This window comes from Lycium barbarum, chromosome 5, assembly GCF_019175385.1.
Source record: "Lycium barbarum isolate Lr01 chromosome 5, ASM1917538v2, whole genome shotgun sequence".
Classification (NCBI taxonomy): Eukaryota; Viridiplantae; Streptophyta; class Magnoliopsida; order Solanales; family Solanaceae; genus Lycium; species Lycium barbarum.
The window spans coordinates 6,617,746-6,642,114 of record NC_083341.1 but is presented as its reverse complement, the minus strand read 5'-3'; the positions used below and the strand labels follow the sequence as shown (position 1 = coordinate 6,642,114).

At 33.6% G+C, this 24,369-nt stretch overlaps 1 protein-coding gene across 4 annotated transcripts; it reads left to right on the top strand.

The window, feature by feature from the left end:
- The first annotated feature begins 9,453 nt into the window (after window positions 1-9,453).
- LOC132640279 (S-adenosyl-L-methionine:benzoic acid/salicylic acid carboxyl methyltransferase 2-like) lies at window positions 9,454-24,260 on the top strand. Of its 4 annotated transcripts, none has more exons than XM_060356800.1 (4): window positions 9,454-9,686; window positions 19,855-20,271; window positions 20,739-20,996; window positions 23,767-24,260. In XM_060356800.1, exons 1-4 carry the CDS (start codon window positions 9,492-9,494, stop codon window positions 24,094-24,096), a joined length of 1,200 nt encoding a protein of 399 aa, XP_060212783.1. In that variant the 5' UTR covers window positions 9,454-9,491; the 3' UTR covers window positions 24,097-24,260. The 4 variants fall into 4 exon arrangements, with proteins under 4 accessions (XP_060212783.1, XP_060212784.1, XP_060212785.1 ...); XM_060356801.1 differs by having other exon boundaries at window positions 20,739-21,006; window positions 23,767-23,987; XM_060356802.1 differs by lacking the exon at window positions 23,767-24,260 and adding an exon at window positions 22,116-22,524.
- Window positions 24,261-24,369: the final 109 nt, after the last annotated feature.

The window sequence follows — 24,369 nt, the reverse complement described above, 5'->3', positions numbered from 1 at the left end:
TAAAGGCGTGAAAACACAAAGATGAGTTATAAGGTGAAAAATGGGGAAATTGGAAGAAAATGGTGGATTTTGCCAAATGTACATAAATGATGATTTTTGATTGTGATATTGTGAATGTTGGGAGTTGATATAGAACATGGGGAAAGTAATACAAACAAAGGAAGTGTTGCCCAATTTTTCCTAGAATTAACGATGCGTTCTTGAAGTTAATTAACTAATGTTAATTCGAATTCTCTCATGAAGGTGGCGACGTGATATCAAAGGAGACCAAGTGAACGATAGCCTAGCTAAACGACAAAGGTATGTGGGGCTAGTCCTTTCTTTCTAATGGCATGAATCCTATGGCATAAGTTCCTTTCCTCTTCATGAGTCCCTATATTCCGGAAAGCTAAAAGTCTATATCTATAAATGTCTATGTAAGATAAGAGATATGATATGACGATGCCATATTGATAATGATGTTATTTATTTTTTACACTCACCTTATGTACTAACTCCTTCAAGGTGAGGCAGAATTTTGATAATTGCTCCATAATGAAGTCGGGGGATCTCGACCTTACGTCACCCCGATAGAGTATAGTTGATCTTGAGTATCATGCATGTATGATGACAAGTATATTTTGATAAACATGTTATTATAAGTATTTTATGATGAGCATGGCATAATTGCATCACACAGGGCCTAGTTGGCCGGGCAGTCACCGCGAAAGCGGGCAGCTATACAGATACACCATGACCTTCTTGGCATGGGCAGACACCACTAGTGGGCGGCATGAGATGGTACCCCGGACGCGGGAGGCCTGGACGCGGGATAATGTTATTGATTTCACACCGTTCCGATATGGACGGGCAGCTTGCATATTATGCATACATGACATGATGATGAGTATGAGTAAGACAGCATGCATTATTTCTCTCATGATTATCAGTCAGATCCAGATGTTTCATATTGATGTCCTCATTATATTATTATTGTCTTTCTTCATTGTTATGCCTCTCATACTCAGTATAATATTCGTACTGACGTCTGTTTTCTTTGGATGCTGTGTTCATGCCCATAGGTAGACAGGGAGGTGAGCTCGATCCAGATTCTTAGTAGCTGCCAGTTGATTGAGGGCACTCCATCGTTCGGAGGTGCTTATGGTCATTCTTTTAGTACATATGTATATTTTGGGCACGACGGAGTCCTGTCCCGTCTAGATGCATAGTATGTCAGTAGAGGCTCGTAGATGCGCAGTGTGGGTAGTATGGTCTCATATTCCTCATGACTATGTATATTGTATTTTGATGGCCGAGAGGCACATGTATATGTATTTATGTTTGCATATGAAATATGATTATTTTCCCATGCTTTGATTATATAAGTACTAAGAGAGCATTAAATGAGCAAGATGAGTGATAGCACGAGTGGTGCTCGGTGGCTAGCCCCGGGTACCCATCACGGCCCCTAGTTGGGTCGTGACAGAAGTGGCACCTACACTATACCTCCGAGTAGGCGAACCACATTACCAATAACAAGTTAAATAAGCAAAAAAATTAAATAAGAAGAAGTTATCAAGTCTTAAATACTTATCATAACTAGAAATGTCACGACATCCCCAAAATCTGGTCAAAGGATACAAGAGCGCTAAACATAGTATGGAATAAAATTCTGAAAATACCGAAGGTTATATACTGTCTGTCGAATAAAAGAAAACAACATTAAATAAGAGGGTCTTTCAGGGGCCACGGATGATCAAGTAGCTCACCCTGGACGACCAAGGATGTTACTCTCGCGTATCAGCCACGAGGCGTAGAACTGGAACCTGAATCGTACTCTGCACTCACAAAAAGTGCAGCAAGAGTAGTATCAGTACAACACTAGTACCGGTAAGTATCATAGGCCGACAATGATTAGATAACGCATGAAGAAGTGGAAACTAACAAGTAGCACATAGAGCAAACGGGTATGGTCACGTATCATGTACAAATAAAGTGTAACGGAATCATGAAATCAACCAAGACAGATATAGTTCCCCAAATGATCAATCAAATATGTGGGTGGATGAATGCAATGCAATGCAACAGTCACCTCTTTCACTCCACTCTCGTACACACATGCTAAGGGCAGTGCCTCAAAGCCATGACCCATGGGGGACCCGCGAAGTCCATGCACTACTCGTACTCTCCGGCAGAAACCTCGGAGGCTATCAATCACTCTCAATCTCCGGCAGAAACCTCGGAGGCTATCAATCACTCTCAATCTCCGGCAAAGACCTCGGAGTCTCTCAGTCACTCTCAATCTTCGGCAAGGACCTCGGAGTCTCTCAGTCACTCACCTCACCAATCATCACAACAATGATAAGGAAAGCATGTCATGCATGATATCAGTCTCAATAATATCATCAATATACAATTAACAAATACAAGTCATATTACTGTCCACTATTCAATTATCAATATTACCATTCCTTTTCATGTGATGAGTGAGCTAGTATGTGACAGAGATACAAACAGGTGATAATCGCAGAAAATAACACATACGACGACAAGCCCATATAATAGCTGACAGAACCAACCTAATTGGAATTTAACTCCACTTCATGCCCGAAGTCCTATCATGCTATCCCCGTCACTTTCTACAGCTACATACGATTCTCTAATCAGAGTCTAATTAAAGTAGACCGTAGCCTACCTCGAAGGACGAACGGGTGCTGCGAACGATCAAACCAATGCCTTCCCTTTGCGAAGAGCCTCTGAACGATCAAAATCTATCAAATATGCGATCTACGTTAGAATACGAATCTAAAGACACCCATATTACTATACATATATTTGAACCCAAAAACGACCTTCAAAAGTGACCTCGAGCCCAGAAGGGCAAGATTGAAATTTTATTGAAAATTAATTTCACTCATTATCTAAGGATCATACATTTTGAAAAATAGTCAATTTCATCCATAAATGGACCTTCCAATCATTAATCTCCTTTCTTAGGACTAGGACTCGAAACCTTTAATTTCCCCAATATTTTAAATTCGGACCAAACTACGAATTTTTAGAATAAAGCTGGTCGTTGGCATATTCGGGTTAAAGAAACTATTAGAATTTGTGGACTAAAGGACAGAAACTACTACAAGTTAAGAAGGTTTTTTTTTTTTGGTTGAAAATATTATTTTATGATGGATTTAGGTTGTGATCCCAATCCACGTAAAGAAGAAGGAAGGAATAGAAACAAAGAGCAACAAAAGAAGCATAGTGAATTCCATGTGCAGCCATGAAAAACGTGTGGAGCCCCTTTCTTCCCATCCAATTCGTCCTTATTGTCCAACATTAGGTGTACACCCTAACTCCTATTTTGTCCTCTATTCAATTGACCATTGTACAAAAGTTCTCTTCACAAATCAATATTATAATAAACAAATCATGGGACAGTTTCCAAAGCAAAAGAAAGCTGAAAATTTGCTACAGTAGCATACAAGGAAAAACAAGAAAAACTTGTGAAGTGTTAAAAATATCCCAAGTAGTGGATATCCATTAAGTTATAAATATCCCAAAATATCCCATGTCAATTAAATATGTTTATCCTTTGTATGTTGCTCCTATAAATAGGATGCACAGATGCAATGTTGAGAGAGCAGAAGTAATATAATCTGATATCTCTCTACATATTGTCTCTACATATTTCTCATGTGTATTTACTTCATAGTTTTATTTTATAACACGTTATCAGCACGAGACTCTGTTATCTCGAGCAAATACTTCAAAACCTCGAAGGTATTGATTTCTTCGTTTTCCTTTACTAATGGAAAATCTTACTAAATGTGAATTTGTAGCCTTAGATATATCCGGTAATAGCTATATGTCTTGGATTCTTGATGCCGAGATTCACCTTAATGCGATGGGTCTGGAAGACACCATCAAAGATAAAAATGAGGCATCAAACCAAAACCGTGCTAAGGCAATGATATTCCTCCGCCGTCATCTTGATGAGAATTTGAAAATGGAATATCTCACGGTTAAAGATCCTCTTACGCTGTGGAATGATCTGAAAGATAGATATGATCACCTGAAGATGGTCATACTTCCACAAGCACGTTTTTATTGGCTCCATTTAAGGTTCCAAGACTTTAAATCTGTTAAGGCATATAATTCTGCAATGTTTAAAATTATTTCTCAATTGAAATTATGTGGTGAAAATATTACTGATAATGATATGCTAGAGAAAACATTCTCCACTTTTCCTGCCTCGAGTATGCTCCTGCAGCAACAATACCGAGAGATGAAGTTCAAGAAATATGCTGATCTAATCTCACATCTTCTAGTGGCTGAACAACATAATGAATTACTAATGAAAAATCATGAAAGCCGACCCACTGGTACTGCCCCATTCCCTGAAGTGAATGAGGCAAATTTTTGCCATTCTAGGCGTGGAAGAGGTCGTGGCCCCAGTCGTGGTCGAGGAAGGAATTTTAATCATGATTCTCGTTTTGCACCATATAATACCCTTCACCACCAGCAGTGTAAAAGGAAGGATGAAAAGCATGAAGTTGTGCAAAAGAAAAATTCAGAAAATAAATGCTTCCGATGTGGAGGAAAAGGACACCGGTCACGTACCTGTCGTACGCCAAAACACCTTGTTGAGCTATATCAAGCCTCCCTCAAAAAGGCAGAAAAGGATGCCGAAGCAAATTTTATTTCTGAAGATAATGTTGAGCCCATGCATCTAGATGTGGCAGATTTCTTTGAACTCCCTGAAGGGAAAATAGATCATCTGATCGGTGATGGATCTGTATTAACTTAGATATTTCATACATGTCGTTTGAATTAGCTAATGTGGTTATGTTTCCATATATAAGTAATAAAGTGTGTGTAATACTTTGTCTAATCAAAATATCTACTTCAATGTTTACTTTGCCTATTCTTTCGTTTTGAAGAATATATGGAAAATCCTCAAATATTATTTGGATCAATGACCAATCATGAAGATATTTTTGTGATTGATAGTGGAACAACGCATGCTATATTCAAAGATGAGAAATACTTTTCTCACTTGCGTAGAAAAAGGGGAAATATTAATACAATTTCTGGCAATTCGGAATTAATTGAAGGCTCCGGAAGAGCTACTATATTTCTACCTAAGGGGACGAAACTTGTTATAGAAGATGCATTATTCTCTTCTAGATCCCCAAGAAACTTGTTGAGTTTAAAAGATATCCGCCGTAATGGGTATCACGTCGAGACATTAAATGAAACAAATGATGAATATCTTATCATTACAAACAATGTCTCCGGCCAGAAATATGTTTTGGAGAAATTACCAACTTTGTCTTCTGGCCTGTACTATGCAGAAATTAGTACAGTGGAAGCACACTCAATCGTAAACCAGAAGTTTAACGATTCAGGAACTTTTGTGCTTTGGCATGACCGAATGGGTCATCCTGGATCAATAATGATGAGACGAATTATTGAAAATTCAAAAGGGCATCCACTTAAGAACCTGAAGATTCTTGAAAGTAGTGAATTTTCATGTGTCGCTTGTCATCAGGGCAAATTGATAACCAGGCCATCACCAATGAAAGTTGACATTGAATCCCCTGCTTTTCTAGATCGTATACATGGGGATATATGTGGACCTATTCACCCATCTTGTGGGTCATTCAGATATTTTATGGTTCTAATAGATGAGTCTTCGAGATGGTCTCATGTGTGCCTCATATCGTCTCGCAACCTGGCGTTTGCGAAATTATTGGCACAAATAATACGGTTAAGGGCACACTTTCCAGATTATCCTATAAAGGCTATACGTCTTGATAATGCTGGAGAATTTACATCCCAAGCTTTTGATGATTATTGTTTATCAGTTGGGATAAAGGTTGAACATCCTGTAGCACATGTTCATACCCAAAATGGCCTTGCTGAGTCATTTATTAAGCGTGTGCAATTGATAGCAAGACCATTACTTATGAAAACACGGTTGCCTACAACCGTCTGGGGTCATGCTATTTTACATGCAGCATCTCTTGTTCTTCTTAGACCGACTCATTATAATAAATACTCCCCGTCACAATTAGTATTTGGTCATGAACCAAATATTGCTCATCTCCGAATCTTTGGTTGTGCTGTATATGTGCCTGTAGCACCACCACAACGCACTAAGATGGGCCCCCAAAGAAGGTTAGGAATATATGTTGGGTTTGAATCACCCTCCATTATTCGCTATCTTGAGCCATTGACGGGAGATTTATTCACTGCCCGATTTGAAGATTGTCGATTTGATGAAACAAAATTTTCACAATTAGGGGGAGAGAGAAAAGAAATCAAAAGAGAAATTGCGTGGAGAGTTCCATCACTATCTCATTTTGATCCACGTACCCCTATATGTGAGCAGGAGATCCAGAAGATCATCCACTTACAGAAAATAGCAAATCAAATGCCAGACGGATTTACTGATTTGAAAAGAATAACTAAGTCGCATATCCCTGCAGAGAATGTGCCTATTCGAATTGATGTTCCAAAGGGACAATCTACTAGTGTCATAGCCTCTGAATCTCATCCACGCCTGAAGCGTGGTAGGCCATTGGGCTCCGAGGATAAAAATCCAAGAAAAAGAAATACAAACAATGATCAGAATGACACTATGAAAGGATCTCATGAAGAGATTCAAGATCTGATTAATTCTGATATTCCTGAAGAAATCAGCAAACCCGAGACTTCAGTGAGTGAAGAACTATCATTAAGTTTTACTGGTGATGAGGACAACTTGAATCGTTCGAAAATTGTGGTGAATAGTGTTTTTGCATATAATGTTGCACTAAATATTATAAAAGGCAGTGAGGATCAGGAACCTCAATCTGTCGGAGAATGTCGACGAAGATATGATTGGCCAAAATGGCAAGAAGCAATTCAATCAATCAAATGGGTCTTTGTACGGAAAAGAAATGAGAGAAATGAAATTGTGCGATACAAAGCACACCTTGTTGCACAAGGATTCTCTCAAAGACCCGGCATCGACTATGAAGAAACATATTCACCAGTTATGGATGCTATAACATTTCGATACCTCATGGGTTTAGCTGTCTATGAAACCCTTGAAATACATCTTATGGATGTGGTTACAGCTTATCTTTATGGTTCACTTGATAATGAAATTTATATGAAAATTCCTGAAGGATATAAAATGCCTGAAGCATTTGGTTTAAAGTCTCGGGAAATGTATTCAATCAGATTACAAAGATCATTATATGGTTTAAAACAATCAGGGCGTATGTGGTATAATCGCCTAAGTGAGTACTTGATAAATGAAGGATATATAAATGATGCCATTTGTCCATGTGTTTTTATTAAGAAAACAAAATCAGGGTTCATTATACTTGCTGTTTATGTTGATGACATAAACCTCATTGGAACTCCAGAAGAGCTCCAAAAGGCGATTAAATATTTGAAGAAAGAATTTGAGATGAAAGATCTCGGAAAGACAAAACTCTGTCTTGGTCTGCAAATTGAACATTTCGCAAAAGGGATCTTTATCCATCAATCTGCCTATACTGAGAAAGTTTTAAATCGGTTTTACATGGACAATTCGCATCCTTTAAGTACTCCTATGGTTGTTCGCTCACTTGAAGTGAGCAAAGATCCGTTCCGACCTCAGGAAGAAAACGAAGAGCTACTTGGTCCTGAAGTACCATATCTTAGTGCAATAGGTACACTTATGTATCTTGCTAATGCTACAAGACCTGACATAGCATTTTCTATTAATTTGCTAGCAAGATATAGCTCTTCTCCTACACGGAGGCATTGGAACGGGATTAAGCATATATTGCGATATCTGAAGGGAACTAGCGATATGGGTCTGTTTTATACTAACAAAGGTAGTACAGATCTTGTTGGTTATGCAGATGCAGGTTATTTATCTGATCCACATAAAGCTCGATCTCAAACGGGCTATCTGTTTACATGCGGAGGTACTGCTATATCATGGCGATCGACCAAGCAGTCCATTGTTGCTACTTCTTCAAATCATGCTGAGATAATCGCTATTCATGAAGCAAGTAGAGAATGTGTGTGGTTGAGATCAGTGATACATTTCATCAGAGAAAGATGTGGCTTGAAGTGTGATACAAAAATACCCATAGTATTATATGAAGATAATGTTGCATGCATAGCTCAATTAAAAGGAGGTTTCATAAAAGGAGATAGAACAAAGCACATTTCACCAAAGTTATTTTTCACACATGATCTCCAGAAGAATGGTGATATTGATGTGCAACAAATCCGTTCAAGTGACAATCCTGCAGATTTGTTCACTAAATCTTTGCCAACTTCAACTCTTGAGAAGATGATATTCAAGATTGGAATGCGAAGACTCCGACATCTGAATCTTGGTCTTCGTCAGGTGGAGTGAAATACGTGTTGTACTCTTTTTTCCTTAACCAAGTTTTGTCCCATTGGGTTTTCTTGGTAAGGTTTTTAATGAGGCAGCTCTCAAAGCGTATTTCTAGATATGTGCACTCTTTTTCCTTCATTAGGACTTTTTCCCACAGGGTTTTTTTTTTTTTTTTTTAATAAGGTTTTAACGAGGTACATCATCTATTAATGGACATCCAAGGGGGAGTGTTAAAAATATCCCAAGTAGTGGATATCCATTAAGTTATAAATATCCCAAAATATCCCATGTCAATTAAATATGTTAATCCTCTGTATGTTGCTCCTATAAATAGGATGCACAGATGCAATGTTGAGAGAGCAGAAGTAATATAATCTGATATCTCTTTACATATTCTCTCTACATATTTTTTCTGTGTATCTACTTCATAGTTTTATTTTATATCATGAAGCCAATTTTTCCCACCCACTCGTCCTTTTTGCTGCCACCCAATGTTGTACTAGTTGTCCCCTACTTGTCCTATTCATTATGTTGACCAATGCACAGATTGATAATTCTAGGCAAGAGGAACAAGGACTATGGGCTGGTCCTATTACTTCCCAACTAAAGTAATTATCCCACTCAATAAATTATACTATTCACCAACTTATACCTCAATTAAGCGAAATAAAATTTCTATGACTAAACTATTCGCACACTTTAAATAAATATATTCCAAATATTACCCATCAATTATATAGCCGTGTCCCTATCCCCACAAGTTAAAAATACCATTTAAAGCTACGGAAAGGGTATTTTAACGAAAAAGAGTCCAAAAGTGCTAAACGACCAAACGGGTCGTTACAGTTTAAGACACAACCGCTTCATCAAATTTTTTTTCCATATTACTCTTTTTTACTTTTTTGCCATATTACTCCATTGTACTAAATTTATTGAAGTAGAAAATAACAAAACAATGCAAAAAAAAAGAGAAAAAAGACAAATACAAATGCTGGTCATAGAGAGGTGCCGCATCACCTTATTTATGCCTAATTTTATATTATATATAGATTACGCGGCCTAATAATCACACCATGGTTTCCAACAGGTTCTTAGTTGGCTTGTGGGGGGCAATTTTGGGAATTAAATGGATAATTTAGGTATCGGCCATCTATTAAAGGAAGTGACAATGCAACCCCCCCTATTGAAATATTCCAAGCCAAAATTAGGTAATCACAGAAAAAGATCCAAGCTAGGAGAGGGAGAGATGGAATTAGCTAAAGTTTTCCACATGAATGGAGGAACTGGAGACGCTAGCTATGCAAAAAATTCTCTGCTTCAGGTATATATAAATACACAAACTTTTCATTTCCTAATGGAGTTATAAATTAAACTCTCATGAATTATGAACAACAGTATCCTTTTATGCTCAACTCTCATGGAGTTATATGTATATATAGATGGGGAGGGGCAAAAAAATTAACCATAATTATATGGCACGTGAACCTGTGGTCTCTCCGTGAAATTAGATATTTTATGTACATAACTTTTAAAATTGATCTAATATTAGTTATTGGCACCCATACTCCAAAAAGGTTGACGGGTGCATTTGGTGAAAAAACTTAGTTATTTACTTAGTGGAAATGGTATATGGGCAGCCCAGTGCACAAATCATTCCGCGTTAGCAGGCATAGGAGAAGAGTTACACCCATATTACAATATTTGATTATTGAACACTGTAGTTTGTTCTAATATGAATTAGAAAATTAATCTTCTAACAAAACCGTTCAGGGAAAGTGAAGTAATGGTGGTGTGGGTTGCAGTCGTGTATTTCAAGAAATCAAATGTTGATTAATGCTAAGTGGATATTATCCCATAAAACACGTTGTCACCAGTTTTATATTTATACCAAGCTAGATATAGGATGTAAATACTTATAGTATTCTCTATGTAATTACTATTACTATGACATATCGTAAAAATTAAAGATGACCAGTAGGATGTATATTTACGTTTTTTCCTTTTCTTTTCTTTTCATTTAATTTATTTTTAGTATAGATGGTATTTCCTTTACCTACAAAAATTACTGTCTGGTCCTTTCTTGTTTTGAAGGCAGACATTAAATGGCCCCTTAAATTTGTCCGAAATTTTCATTTAGACACTTCAACTAAGAATTGTACCTATTGAACACTCGTCAATATTCAAATTGTGTCTATTAGACACCTTGTGGACAAACTCTCAACGAAACAAAGAGCGTGGCTCTTAGGGGTCGTTTGGTACACGGTATTAGCTTGGATATCCCAACACTAACTGTGAGATTAATTTTGTACTATGCTTGGTAGAAGGTATAAATTTTTCTTGGGATAAATTTATACTTTATTTGGTACAAAGTATAAAGTGCATCCCAAACTTAAAAATGGATATCCTATCTTATCCCATTAATCCTGGAATTATTTTATCTCATCTCATAGATGAGATAAATTAGTCCCAAGAGATGGAATAAATTAATCTCAGAATTATAATTCTGGAATAATTTTATCTAAGTACCAAACGGCACCTTACAGCCATGACATGGCAAAAGAAGTGAATCACTATGAGACATGTAGAAATTAAATTTAAAAACTCTCATATTACTCTCTTTTTCAGAATCTCTTCCATCCACTGTTTGCCTTCCCTCCAAAGCCTGCTTCATTTCTAAATCGCAACCTAACAATTCACATCACAAATAATACAGCATAGTGAATACAACAACAACAACCCAGTGAAATCCCACAACATCACAAATTCAATATTGAGCAAACATTACACCTCTCACGCGCTCAAAAATGGCATGGTGCATACACTATGCCATGTCAGCATTTTGTGTCTAATAGACACAATTTGAGTATAGATTAGGTGTTCAATTGGTACAACTCTACATAGGTAGCCCCTTAAACTTATAACTTCAACTAGGTCTTGTTTCTATTAGACACTTTAACCTCGTCAAAAGTGTACCTATTAAGCACAAATTACTCGGTCCACAAAAAACTCAAGCGCGTGGTCCCAAGTTTCTTTATTCCTGGTGTCTTTTACCTACATTTAATGCCAACCTGGATTAAAACTAACAATAATCCATTTTAGGAAAACAAAAAAAGACCAGCTTCTTTATTAGACAAACACTAAAGGCCTATACTTTCGCCGGGAAATTCTCATCTCAATTTGCTTTTTTTTTTTTTTTTAATTTGTAGAGAAAATGAGGAAATTTATTTCTGGTAGATTTTGATTTCTGATCTCCATTTACTTCAGAAGTTGCTTGATTTTTAGTTGATGAGCTGATTTTTATTTTGATGGGTGAAATTATGTGTGTGTTTTCACTGTATTTTTTGTTAAAAAAATTCTTGTTTCAATTTTTTGAATTTAACCCAACTGTGGTGATGTCTATTTGGCTTTGAATTGCTTTGATTAATATCTGAAACTTAACCCAGCTCACCTCCATTCTTCTGTCTGTAAAAATCCGACCATGGTTACATCCTAACCCATGAAGGGTCAACCAAAATTTTGGAGATCCTTAAATTCTAGTGTTTATACCAGTAAAAATAGAAAAATCTTGAAATTTTGGGGTTGTATCTTTTAAGTAAATTGGTGATGGTAGGAAGGATGAATGAGAAAGAAAAAATGAAAGAAAGGGAAAAATATTTTTTGGAGCGGTTCACGCGCCTGGAGTGATTGGATTACCTTTTTTGACGCGTCAGCATCTTGTGTTTAATAGATACACTTTTGATGAGATTGAATTGTCTAATGGGAACAAGTTTGAATTGAAGTGTCAAAATGAAAAATAATGACAAGTTTAAAGGGTTATATATGTATTTGTCCTTTGCAATGGATTCTATAATTGCTAGAACTTTCATAAAATAAATGAAACCATTCATTTCGGGTCAGAAGAGAAGATTCTTACTCAACTTAAATTTCTCAAAGATTAACTAATTAATACAGTAACTTTTTATACATATGTTTTTGTAATTAACTTATATAGAGCCTGTTTGGATTGGCTTATAAGTTGCTTATAAGCTGTTTTCAGCTTTTTAGAGTGTTTGACTGGCCAGCTTAAAGTCATTTTGTGCTTAAAATAAGCTCAAAAAAATAATTGGGCCCATTTGACTTAACTTATCTAAAGGAGCTTATAAGTCAAAAAAAATAAGTTAGACTACCCCAACTTATTTTTTTTACAGCTTATAAGCATAAGCCCATCCAAACAGGCTCATAGAAGCATGAGTTTGGAGGTGGTATCGTTGTCTACCTCCTAAAAAAAAAAAAACAACATAAAAAAAAGTGGACCCCATATTAAAAAATCAAGCAATATCTATGTAATTCGCAAAGTATTCTCATTAAGTCAATAATCGTGGATTCATTGTCACATGCGTATCAATCCATTAGTGGGAGCGAATGAAATCATTGTACAGCAAAAAACATGGACCCCATATTATTGCTTTTCTTCAAAAGGTTAAGTAGTCAAACAATATAATTTCTTTTCTTTTCTTATATTAGCCTGAGATCTAATCTAAATATTTAACTGTTGTATTTGCTATTCAGCCATATCATTTATTTGTTATGTTTACTGAAATAAATATACTTAAAATATTTATACTTTAAAATAAGATAGAATTTAATTACTTTTTCATTTTTATTCTTACTCTAATAAATGTGAAAAGAGATCAATGTCGTAAAAGAAACAATAATATTAAATTGAGATCAAATAATAAATAAGGTAAATTAGTCAAATTATAATTCTAATTGACGTTTCCTTAAAAAAACGTGCAAAAGACAACACGACAAGTAAAATTAGCTAAACCAAGAATATTCACCAAATAATAAAAAAAAAGTAGCTCTTCATTTAAATAGAAAATCAAATTTCTACTTTGTTTCGTTTTAAACATGTAAAATTAATTTAATAATTTGAACTAATGTAAATTTGATTTAATTTTAGAATTATCCAAATCAAAATTTGATAAAAAATAGTAAGTATTGTTTAGGTGCAATCTACATACATTAACAATAGAATATTCTACACCTTTAAATTAATCGAATTAAAATTTAAGTTATCAACTAATGTTTAAATATTGCTATTATTTTGTCTCAAAGAGGGGAAAATAGTTTCCTTTTAAACAAGTCTTCTCTTTTAAAAAGTATTAATAAATTTTTACAAACTTTGTATTCGTAGCAAACATTAATATAATAAAGTTTTGAATACTGAGCACAAACTACAGTGTCATATTAATCATGTTTTGAACATACAACTTATTAGTAATATAAGTAAAAATATTCAAGGGAATTTTTATTTAAAAAGCTGACAAAATAATGAATAAAATAATTGTAACTTGAGAAATTATATAACCAATTAACATTAATAAGAACAAATTTTGAAATAAAAGAAAAATATATGGGTCAAAAAATTAATTTAATGTGTAACTATATACCATAAACTTTAGTAGAATTTAAAATAAATTTTAAAGAAAATACATTTATGATGTGAGACTACACGATACATTGAAATAAATGATAAAAGTGCTTATTAACAATATATCATTGTAATTATGAAAGTAGAACATAAGCAAATATTGTATCATGCTAACAACTTTTCTGATATCTGTCGAGATAAATTATGCATTTGAATTATGAGCTGAACTTTCTAATTTTTATTTGTTTCGAAGGTCAGATCGGGTTGCCTCTCATTTAACTCGCTACTTCGTCAACTTCTCAGTCCCTCGTGAGTGTGGCACGCACAGCTTTCAATTAACTCGGATTTTTTTTTTACACTTGAATAATTAAAAAACAATAACTTTAACCAATAAAAATCCTTAAAAAAAAAAATTTCAAATTAAAAAATTTCTAAGTTCAGTATTTCAAGTGTAAAAGAAATTTCAAATTAAGAAAACTGTAAAGCCGAGAAGAAATTTCTTAATTTGAAATTGGTTTTCTCCAAGTGAAGTATCTTCATCAAAAGCCCATCCCTACACAATAAAAGGTGAGTTTTATGATCATTTCATGAGATTAAGGTAAATAAGAAATGATTGTTCTTCAACAGAATAATGTATAATGACTCACGGTTGTTGTATAAAATACAATTCAATCTAAGAAGCAAATATATATCTTTGCAATCCTAATAAATTTATAGCATTAAGCGATAGTAAAAAGCAGATAGAATGTTAGATTTTTAGTGCTTTACAACTTAAGAAATGATGTTCTCATAATTAAAAAATAATAAGTTATGTTACTTTATTAAATTATACTACTAAAGTTTTGGTTATGACCAGTAGAATGTAGAGATTTCAACGGAATAAAAACTTTGAGATGAAATGAAACCAAATAATTTCCTGTACACACTTCTTCGAACGAAAATGTAGTCATACTAACATTATGTTTGTCGTTAGCTCATATTAGGCCTATTCGTACGGGCATAAACATCTAGTATATTCATAGTACTCAAGTTGCTAGTTTAAAGAGAACTTTATTTGTATTTATGCGGTACTCACAATTTATAAATAAACCGACATGAATATATTAACTTAAAGATGTTAATAAATAATAAACAGGATGTATGTATGCATATAAACTAATAACGTTACCAGTATGAGTATAATTTATAATGGCCATAATACATAAATAGGCTTTCAAAGTTGGCCTCAGCTGGCAAGTATGCCCTCTAATTTTGGGTGTGCGCATGTAGGCACCTCAACTTGTATAAAGTGAACACGTAAACACAAATGTTGATGTGGCGCTGACGTAACACATAAATTTTGGAAGTGTCTAGATAATCATTTTGTAAGTTGGAGTGTTCACCTGATAAAGTAGAGATAAGTTGAGGTGTCTACTTGTGCACACCCAAAATTGTAGGGCATACTTGCTGGTTGAGCCCAAATTTGATGGCTTGTTTATATATTGTGCCTTTATAATGATACCAACTATCTATCTATTTATCTATTTATCTATCTAAAGTATTTTAAAAGTATGAATATAAATGTTGGTTGACCGAAATATCCTTCAAATATTAAACGACTTATATATCCTTTTAATCTAATTCAACCATGTTTGTATTGGCTATTTTGGCAAACATAAAATATCATAATTGAGAGTAGAATTTAAAACAAATACTACTTCTGAATTTTGTTCCTAATCTAATTATTAAAGAGTTTTACTATCGTGTTCAAATAAGGATTTATCCAACCAGTGGCCTTATTGGCCTAGGATTAACTTCGTGATCTAAAGTAAGCGTTGTCCGTATTAAAACTAAAAAAATTAACATAGAAATGATTTGGTTATTAGTAAATCATATTTTAATAGGCTTAGGTATTACATTACCTCATACGTTTTGTTTTTTAAGATTGAAGAAGAATTTATTATATTAAAGTAAAAGTATTAATTTTGAGACATAGAGTATACTAAATGTTGGATAAAATTATAATCCTGAAAATTTTATCCAACATCTAGGACTTTAAATTTGAAATTAACTAATAATAGAATATTACTAAATTAGGCTACAATCATATTGATAAATTAGTTATCGCCATTAATACTTATAGATAATAAATGAATTTTTTTATTTGCTTTTGTATTCAAGTATTTAGCTCAATATAAAAATAATACAGTTTACAGACATTTCAGTCATAGACGATAGACGAGTAAATTCCACTGGTGGTTATTTAACTTTGAGTTTATCGCATAAAGGTTACTTTTCTATTTAGGAATGCCATGTCATATTTTCGACATTAGATATAAAATTCAAGTGAGATTTACTTTTTAGTTAGCTTGGCCAAAGTTGGATGACATTTACGCAATAAAAGATAAGTAATTTTGTGTGATAAACTTTAAGTTGGATGACTTTTACCTAACAAAAAAGAGAAAAGTGTGTTTTTGAGTGATACACTTTAAGTTTGATGACTTTTGCTTAAAGAAAAAAATGGAAAAAGTGTCTTTTTGTATGATAGACTTTAAGTTGAACCACATTTATGTAAATGCTAGAAAAGTGACTTTTGTGTGATAAACTCAACATTGAATGACAACCGGTTAGGATATTTTTATGAGAATCAATATGGATATGCTTAAAAAAATTAGGAGGATGAGAAAGGACAAGAATAGCTATCATAAAATTAATTGGTTATCTTTTGCAAGTCGGAAGATATAAAATGTCTAATTGAAAGAAAATACACAAAAACTACCATGAAGTCATAAAAATTTACGACGACGGGAGAACTTGAATTTTTTATTTTTAAATATTGTATTTTACTTTTATGATCAACTTAAATTTGTTTGAACGTGCCTTCCACAAAATATCACGTGTTAAATAATTATATCCATTATTGCCATCATTATAACAAAATGGAGAAACATATAACAAAAAAATAAAAAGTAAAACAAGCGAAATTGGGCTCTTACAATCTATATACAATTAAATAATATTATCTAATATATTTTACTATAATTAAGATTGACTGGAAATAGAGACTAGCATTATTTTAAAAGCATGAATATAAATGTTGGTTGACCAAAATATCTTTCAAATATTAAACGATTTTTATACCCTTAATAAGTTCTAATCATACTTCTTTTTTAACAAGTATTTGAATTGTGCAAAATTCAGCTCTTTCCCTTTCCGATCAGTTGGTTATTCAAATTAAACAAGGAGACTAGAGGTCTCCAATTCGCCACAGTTTGAGAAACAAATCCTATTTGGTCTAGAAGTCAAATTTCTTGTGTTGTTGCTTTAAATGTTTGTCCATAGGGCTATTGGAAAGGATCCATAACTTGGTTATTAAGAGAGGTTATTTCCACGGAGTTTTATGAATTAGTTGGAAATCAGGAGCTAAAGGAAAAGTATTTTGACAAATCTTATATCAACTATACCTTTAAGTAGCAAATTTCTTGTGAGGTATGTAGTTTTTGTTACTAATGACACTTTGTTGGCTAATTAAAATAGCATATATAGGTCCATCTAGACTTAGGAAAAGAATTGAGCCTCTATAAATTTTGTGGAACTTTGATGGACAAATATGCTACCAAACGTATTTCTCATAAAAATTGACATTTGGAGCAAAACAATGACTTAATTTATTTTAATTTGTTGAGTAATGTTTTCAATACTTCTATATTCGTAATGACAATAAATTAAAAATATGGTCACTCAATCCCTACTGTGGATTATATTTGTGGTGAATAAACATCTTAAAGAACTATTATTGGTATGAACTAATAATATTTTTGTATCTCATAAAAAAAGGATATTGATTACAAATAACTTAACCTAACATTTTTTTCTTATGGTTGACAGAGAATAACGTTCAACTGCACGTTCGTAGAGACTAGTATTATTTTAAAAACATGAATATAAATGTTAGTTGATCAAAATATTTTTCAAATATTGAACGACCTTTATACCCTTGCAATTACTACTAACATTACTATTTACTAATCCTATTCCAATTGAACTACCTCCCTTACTATTATTACTAACTTTACTAATTATCCAATTTCTATCGTTATTAACTAATCCTATTTCTGTTATACTACCACCCTTACTATTACTCCTATTCTATCGTTACTAACTAACTTTTTTTAACATTAATGACCAAAAATGTAAAAGTTTTATATAGAGAGTATTATTTGTTTTTCTTCTTTGCTTCTAATGATTTTGAGTTTAGTGAATTTATAAACTATACAGGTTAATAATATATTAATACGTGTAATAGTTGTTGATGATGTAATTAGTCACTTTTAGTGTAAATTTTATGTATGTACTTGATTTTTTAAATAGAAAATATAATTCTATCTTACAATTGTGCTCAACTTAATTTTTCTAAATAAATAACTAAATATTCTTAAAATAGATTGATATTCTTATGTTTTAATTTTGTTTAGTAACGATTCTCAACACTTTTGTATTTGTAAATGACAATAAATAAATATATGGTCACCTAATCTCTAATATTGGACTATCTAGTTAGTTGTAACATATTTTTTATATGGGCAAAAGAAGAAAAAATAAATACCGAGAACATCAATTTGAAAAAAGTATTAAGTAGATACAACCCTTATAGTAATAATTTTGTTTACCAAATTAGCTATCTTTTACTATCGGGTTACTCCAGCATGTTTATTGCCTTTTTTGGGCTTTGAGAAATTAAATGACTCTAGGCTGTCATTAGGGCTGGGCATAAAATACCGAAATCCGAATTATCAAACCGAATCGAATCGAAGATTTTGGTAATTTGGTATTCAGTAATTCAGTATTAGGTACGGTATTCGGGAGTAAAAATTCAAAATTATGGTATTCGGGTTCGGGTTTGGTATGTGATATTAATACCGTTTGGTATTTACCGAATACCAAATTATCTATTGAATAAAGGTTTATAACCCATATATCTAACAGGACCATCAATAGTCAGCCAAAGAATCCTTAGTCCCTATGAGCTATGACCAATCGCATATGACTCTGAGTATCTGAGTCACTCAAAACAAAATAGCAAAATAGGGGCATGTGACTAGTGCTATTGCTATCTGCAGTTCTTGGATAATTCATTTAGTAGCAGCATTTGGATTGTCTTCTAGCCTTTTTTGATTTAATTTCCTAGATGTCTTTTAATTGTGTCAATTAGCTTTTTTTATGTCTTCTTAGTTCATGATCTTTTATTATATCGTGCCTCCACATCGAAAACAGAAATAATTGAAGGAATCTTATTAAATTTATAATTCAGTCGATTCCAACTTCAATACGGTATTACCGAATACCATACCATACCAAACCGAAGTTTGATTTACCGATTACCGAATTACCGAACCGAACATTTTCGGTGCGGTATTTGGTATCTACTTTCAACCACCTATTACCGAATTACCGAACCCGAACTTTAAAAATACCGAACCGAATACCAAATGTCCTCCCCTAGCTGCCACAGTTTAGGATAAGATATAGTCAGTTCTCAAGATACGGAAGGAATAATTAAGCTAGCGTTTGGCTATAGATTTTGGATCAGATTTTGAACATTTGTCTTTAAATATCTGTTTGGTTATAGAATTTGGATCAAATATTGAAATATGTCTTCAAAAAATTTTTAAGTTCCAAAAGCTGATCCAAACCCGTTTTTAGGTTTTGGGACTTCCAGTCACAAAACTTCAAATTTTTTACAAGTAAAATGCATGTCCAAATACAACTTCAAAAACTCAAAATTTTAGGTTTCAAGTTTAGAATTTCAACTTCAAAATCTATGGCGAAACAGGAGTTAAATAACAGAACCTTAGTTATTTTGTCCACGCCGGAATAGTATATACAGAAAACCATTACCTATAACAACTTTAAAGCACACAAATCCATAATACAGAAAACACCCTCATGTCGGCGAGCTAGCACGACAATTAATGATTTTTAATATGTTGTAACAGTTAACTTAGCTTGTTTCATATTCTAGGTTGTCAATTTCACTTTTTACGTATAGTTACATAATTTATTATTTATGTGACCTTATTCCTTTTAATCTTCGCAGCAAAAGGGGATTCTCATGACAAAGAAAATAACAGATGAAGCTATAACTGCTCTCTACCGCAGCCATTCCCCAGAAACAATATGTATTGCGGACATAGGTTGTTCCTCTGGGCCTAATACTTTCTTGGGGGTCACTGGACTTATTAAAACTATTCATCAAGAATGCAAAAGCAATGGTCACCAGTCACCGGAATTTCATGTTTTCTTGAATGATCTTCCCAGCAATGATTTTAATAGCGTTTTTCGATCGTTGCCAGCATTTCACGAAGATTTAAAGAAACAAAATATGGGAGGAGAAGGATTTGACCCTCCTAGTTGCTTTGTAGCAGGAGTTGCTGGGTCGTTTTATAATAGAATTTTCCCTTCCAAGAGTCTCCATTTTGTCCTCTCCTCTAACAGTCTCCACTGGCTTTCTCAGGTATGTTTTTTTATATGTATATATATCTAATATAAAATTTTACTCTTTTTTCTTGTGTAATCATATCATATATCCTGAATTCATTAGCCTGGTTGATTCAGATTTACTTTATGTACACTTGGAATTACAGTTTTCAATTTACAAAATTTGTTCATGTTCTTTAATTTCAATTGGTTTTATGTGGTTTTGTCATGTTTTCTGTGAAAAGTTTATCTCATGGATGGTCACTCAACTTTTACTTTATTACATCAAAGTTACTAAATTATTTTCTGCAACAAAAAAGTCAGTAAACTTTATCAAGTATCACATGAAAGTCGCTAAACTATTTTTCGTAACAAAAATGATCATTAGAAAGGAAATGATTCCACATAATTAAATTAAATTATTAGTATATAATAAGTTCACACTTATATATATATATATATATATATATATATGACTCTAAGTTTTGGATTCACTTATGGTAGGTGCCTGATGGAATAGAGAATAATAATGGGAATATTTACGCAACAAATACAAGCCCACCAAACCTCCTTAAAGCATACTATGAGCAATATGAAAGAGATTTTGTAATTTTTCTCAAGTATCGTTCAGATGAGTTGGTGAAAGGTGGGCGTATGGTATTAACCATGGCCGGCAGAAAAAATGAAGAACGCAGCTTCAACGAAGGATCTCGTTACTTGTTGGAGCCCTTAGTTAGGGCCCTCAAAGACATGGTTGCCGAGGTAAATCCAGGTTGTTACAATACACATATGCTCATAGGCATAAAACTAAAATATTAAAATTATTTGAATATATCTTTGAACGACTATGAAAATATTTTTTGCACAACTCTCTTCCTTTTATTTTATGTGGCACTAGTTGAATTGGAATAAAGAAATAATTTTGAAACTTACGGTCTTAAACATGTCATGACATTAATGTAACTATCATGGCAGAGCTAGGGTAATAACGGCATGAACTCCCTTTGCCGGAGAATTACACAACATTTACAAGGTCAAAATTATTTTTTGTTTATATATTGTAGATGTTGATTTTTCTTGACATTTTCCTATGTCTTTATATTTTGAATTATCTTAATAAAAGTCTTGGCTCAATCACTATATTAGAGATAACTTTTGAGAATCGAAATACAAAAGTAATAATTCTTTCGTTTCATTCTATATGTCATTTTTTTTTATTTACTTCTAAAAGGAGTATTACCTTTTTATAGTTCAAAATAATTTAATTTTGAAATTTTCATTTTGATATGTTTTTATAGTTACTAACTTTTGCTCCCGTTATGTCAGGTTATCACTTTAAATGATGACAACTCATTAGAATAAGATCCAATGACTATAAATTCCTTGTGAGTTGTCGTCATATGAAGTAATAACCTAAAATAACGGGAGTAATGGTTACTGAAGCTAATCCGCTCCTATCTTTCTCTGGCTGCATTGCATTAATGGATATAGCTATTAGTATTAGTATTGTATAACGTAAAATTCGTTAATTAGGTCAAGTAACTAATTTGATAATATTAGGTTACAAGCAATGTGATTAATTCAAATCTAGTTAATCTGATAATATGAATGTAGTGAAAATAACGCGATAACAATATTAAAGTAAACAATCAAACTGAAGTTGTAAAGAAAGGGAGAGAGAGAGAGCGGAAGAGTGATTCTAATTGAATATTTCGGGGCGGCTGGTGACGAACAATGATGAAGAGAACTTATAAACAATGATTCTGCTGGAAAATATGTACGTAATGTGTGTTAATAGCTCTCCCTCAATGGTGGAAATATGAGGATATTTAATTATAGGGTAATTTATTGTAATTGACTTTGTGAATCTCGCACGTACAGGCATTATTGGCAGGTATCGAAGAACCTGATTTGGGATCAAGTTCTTGAGCGGTTAAAGGATGTTCAGTCTTTGACCAGTCTATCTTCAGTTGACTTGGTATTGACTGTGAATTCCTTCTACGATTGCCAAGTGTCTGGTCAAATAGTTTTTGCCCCCGGTATAGTTATTATCAATACAGATTTCCTCCTACTTTTCGAGCAGATGCGGAGAGTTGTCTAAGAAATGGAAAATTATAAGTAGTAATAGGGCGTGTCTTTCAATATTACTCTTCAATCTAGTTTGGTGGACATCTTTTCAACGTCGCGTCTGTGATACGTGGTGAAATCGAATTGGGAATGATATCATCACCAATCATCTAGGCAATGATGATATTTAGTTTATAAATACCAGATCTTTTTCGTTTGTTCCTTTTCTTTGCCATTTTCATCTTTCTTCCAGGGTTTTTCATTGTTCCCTTTCTGAGTTTCTTAAATCCATGATTTCTTCGATCTTATATTTCTCAATTCTCATCACTTTCATCTTCATATCTGCATATTTAGCCGTGTAATTGCAAGACCTAAACCTTAAACATAGTCAACACTCCCCCGCCATAGTCTAGAGTGCTGTTAAGAAGCTCTGGCTATTGTCAAAGAAGTGGAAAATGAGGGACTGACTAGATTGGTGAGGAAAAGGAAAGCCTTCTCCAACAAGCACTCATCTAGGAATAGGGGGGTGACCAGGATCCCAATCGTGAAGTGACTATATCTAACATATTTCCTAGGGAGTTGGACTTCTCTTCAAATTGTTGATCCTGTGAAAACAACGGAGCAACGTGGTGATAGGGACAAACTAGTAGGTGAGTTTACATTTTTGTTACGAGAAACCATCTTCCTACTATTTGGATAGATTGTGGATGGGAAGATGCAGATGGACATATTAACTTCGTCCTGATGAGTGGTTGAATCATTGATCGTCACGACGACGCTTCTTTTGTGTACACATATTCCTTCACTATCAAGTTCAAGCTTCCAGTGCCACGAGTCATCAATGAGTTGTGCAGAAAATATAAGATCTGCTTGGCTGAAGTGAACCTCAGGTGTGGAGGCTTGTGGCGTGCCTACAACATTGACTTGACTCATGATAAATATGGTATCAGAGCCTATACTTCTTTAGTACAACGGCGGGGCAAACCTCGAAGAAGATGCTGAGTCCCTAAAGAGGGTTTATGTGATGCCCCTGAGGGAGCACAGGCTAATGAGGGCGAGCCAAGAGCAGGCTAATGACAGAGAGCTGGCTAATAAGCCCTTACTTGTTCGTCTCTGAGTAAAATTCCCTTAATTAAAACATGGAAAATGCTATTGGCAGCGTAAAAAAAAAAAAAAAAAAAAAAAAAAAAAGGAGAAAGAAAAAGAAAAGCAGTATTGTTACTTTTTGAAAAGCAGATTCTTCCGCTAATCGGCTAATTAAGCCCCTACTTATTCATCTATAGGTAAAATTCCGTTTATTAAAACATGAAAATACTATTGGAAGCGGAAAAAGAGAGAGGAGAAAAGGTTAAGTTACAGATCTCACTTACTAGCTATGAGCCATGGTATATTTTAAGTGACATAATAGCATAAAGAATTGTACATTAATAGAAGTTAAACTCATAAAATGAAATAATATATGCAGGGATCAATAGAAGAAGAGAAAGTGAATTCATTCAATATTGCTGCATACTGCCCATGTCCTGCAGAAGTAATGTATATAGTTGATAAGGAAGGATCTTTCACCATTGATGTTTTGGAAACTTTAGAATTCCATATGGATGCTTCTGATGGAAATTACAATATGGTACAAGGCTTGAGAGCTTTTGTTGAGCCTTTGCTTATCAGCCATTTTGGTGATGATGAATTGATAAATCAAGTGTTCCACAAGTGTAGAGATATCTTTGTCAATTGCATGCCTAAAGGGAAAATTATGTTCACAAGCGTCATTGTCTCCTTGACCAAAAAAAACTAAGACATGCCACTATTTACCCGTGTCTATATATATATGTTTTCCCCTTGGTGCACCAAAGGAAATGAGGGATAAGATTGCTATTCCTCAATTGTATAAAGTTTCTATTGATCTTTGCAGATTATTGTCTAGTAATTTAATACCATTGAATATGTATCACTCATCATTGTCCAAGTACTTTTCATGAGAAGAAACTGGTACGATTGTACCGTCAAAGATTGTATAGTCTTGGAAACTGTATTCTCACTAAAGAAGCTTCAATAATAATAAACTGAA

Bases quoted from the DNA above. Each gene is read 5' to 3' on its own strand.
- LOC132640279 (XM_060356800.1), top strand. From the start codon at position 9,492: ATGGATAATTTAGGTATCGGCCATCTATTAAAGGAAGTGACAATGCAA. The intron at 9,687-19,854 runs GTATATATAAAT...TAATCTTCGCAG, and splicing joins CAAAAAATTCTCTGCTTCAG to CAAAAGGGGATTCTCATGAC. The intron at 20,272-20,738 runs GTATGTTTTTTT...CACTTATGGTAG, and splicing joins GTCTCCACTGGCTTTCTCAG to GTGCCTGATGGAATAGAGAA.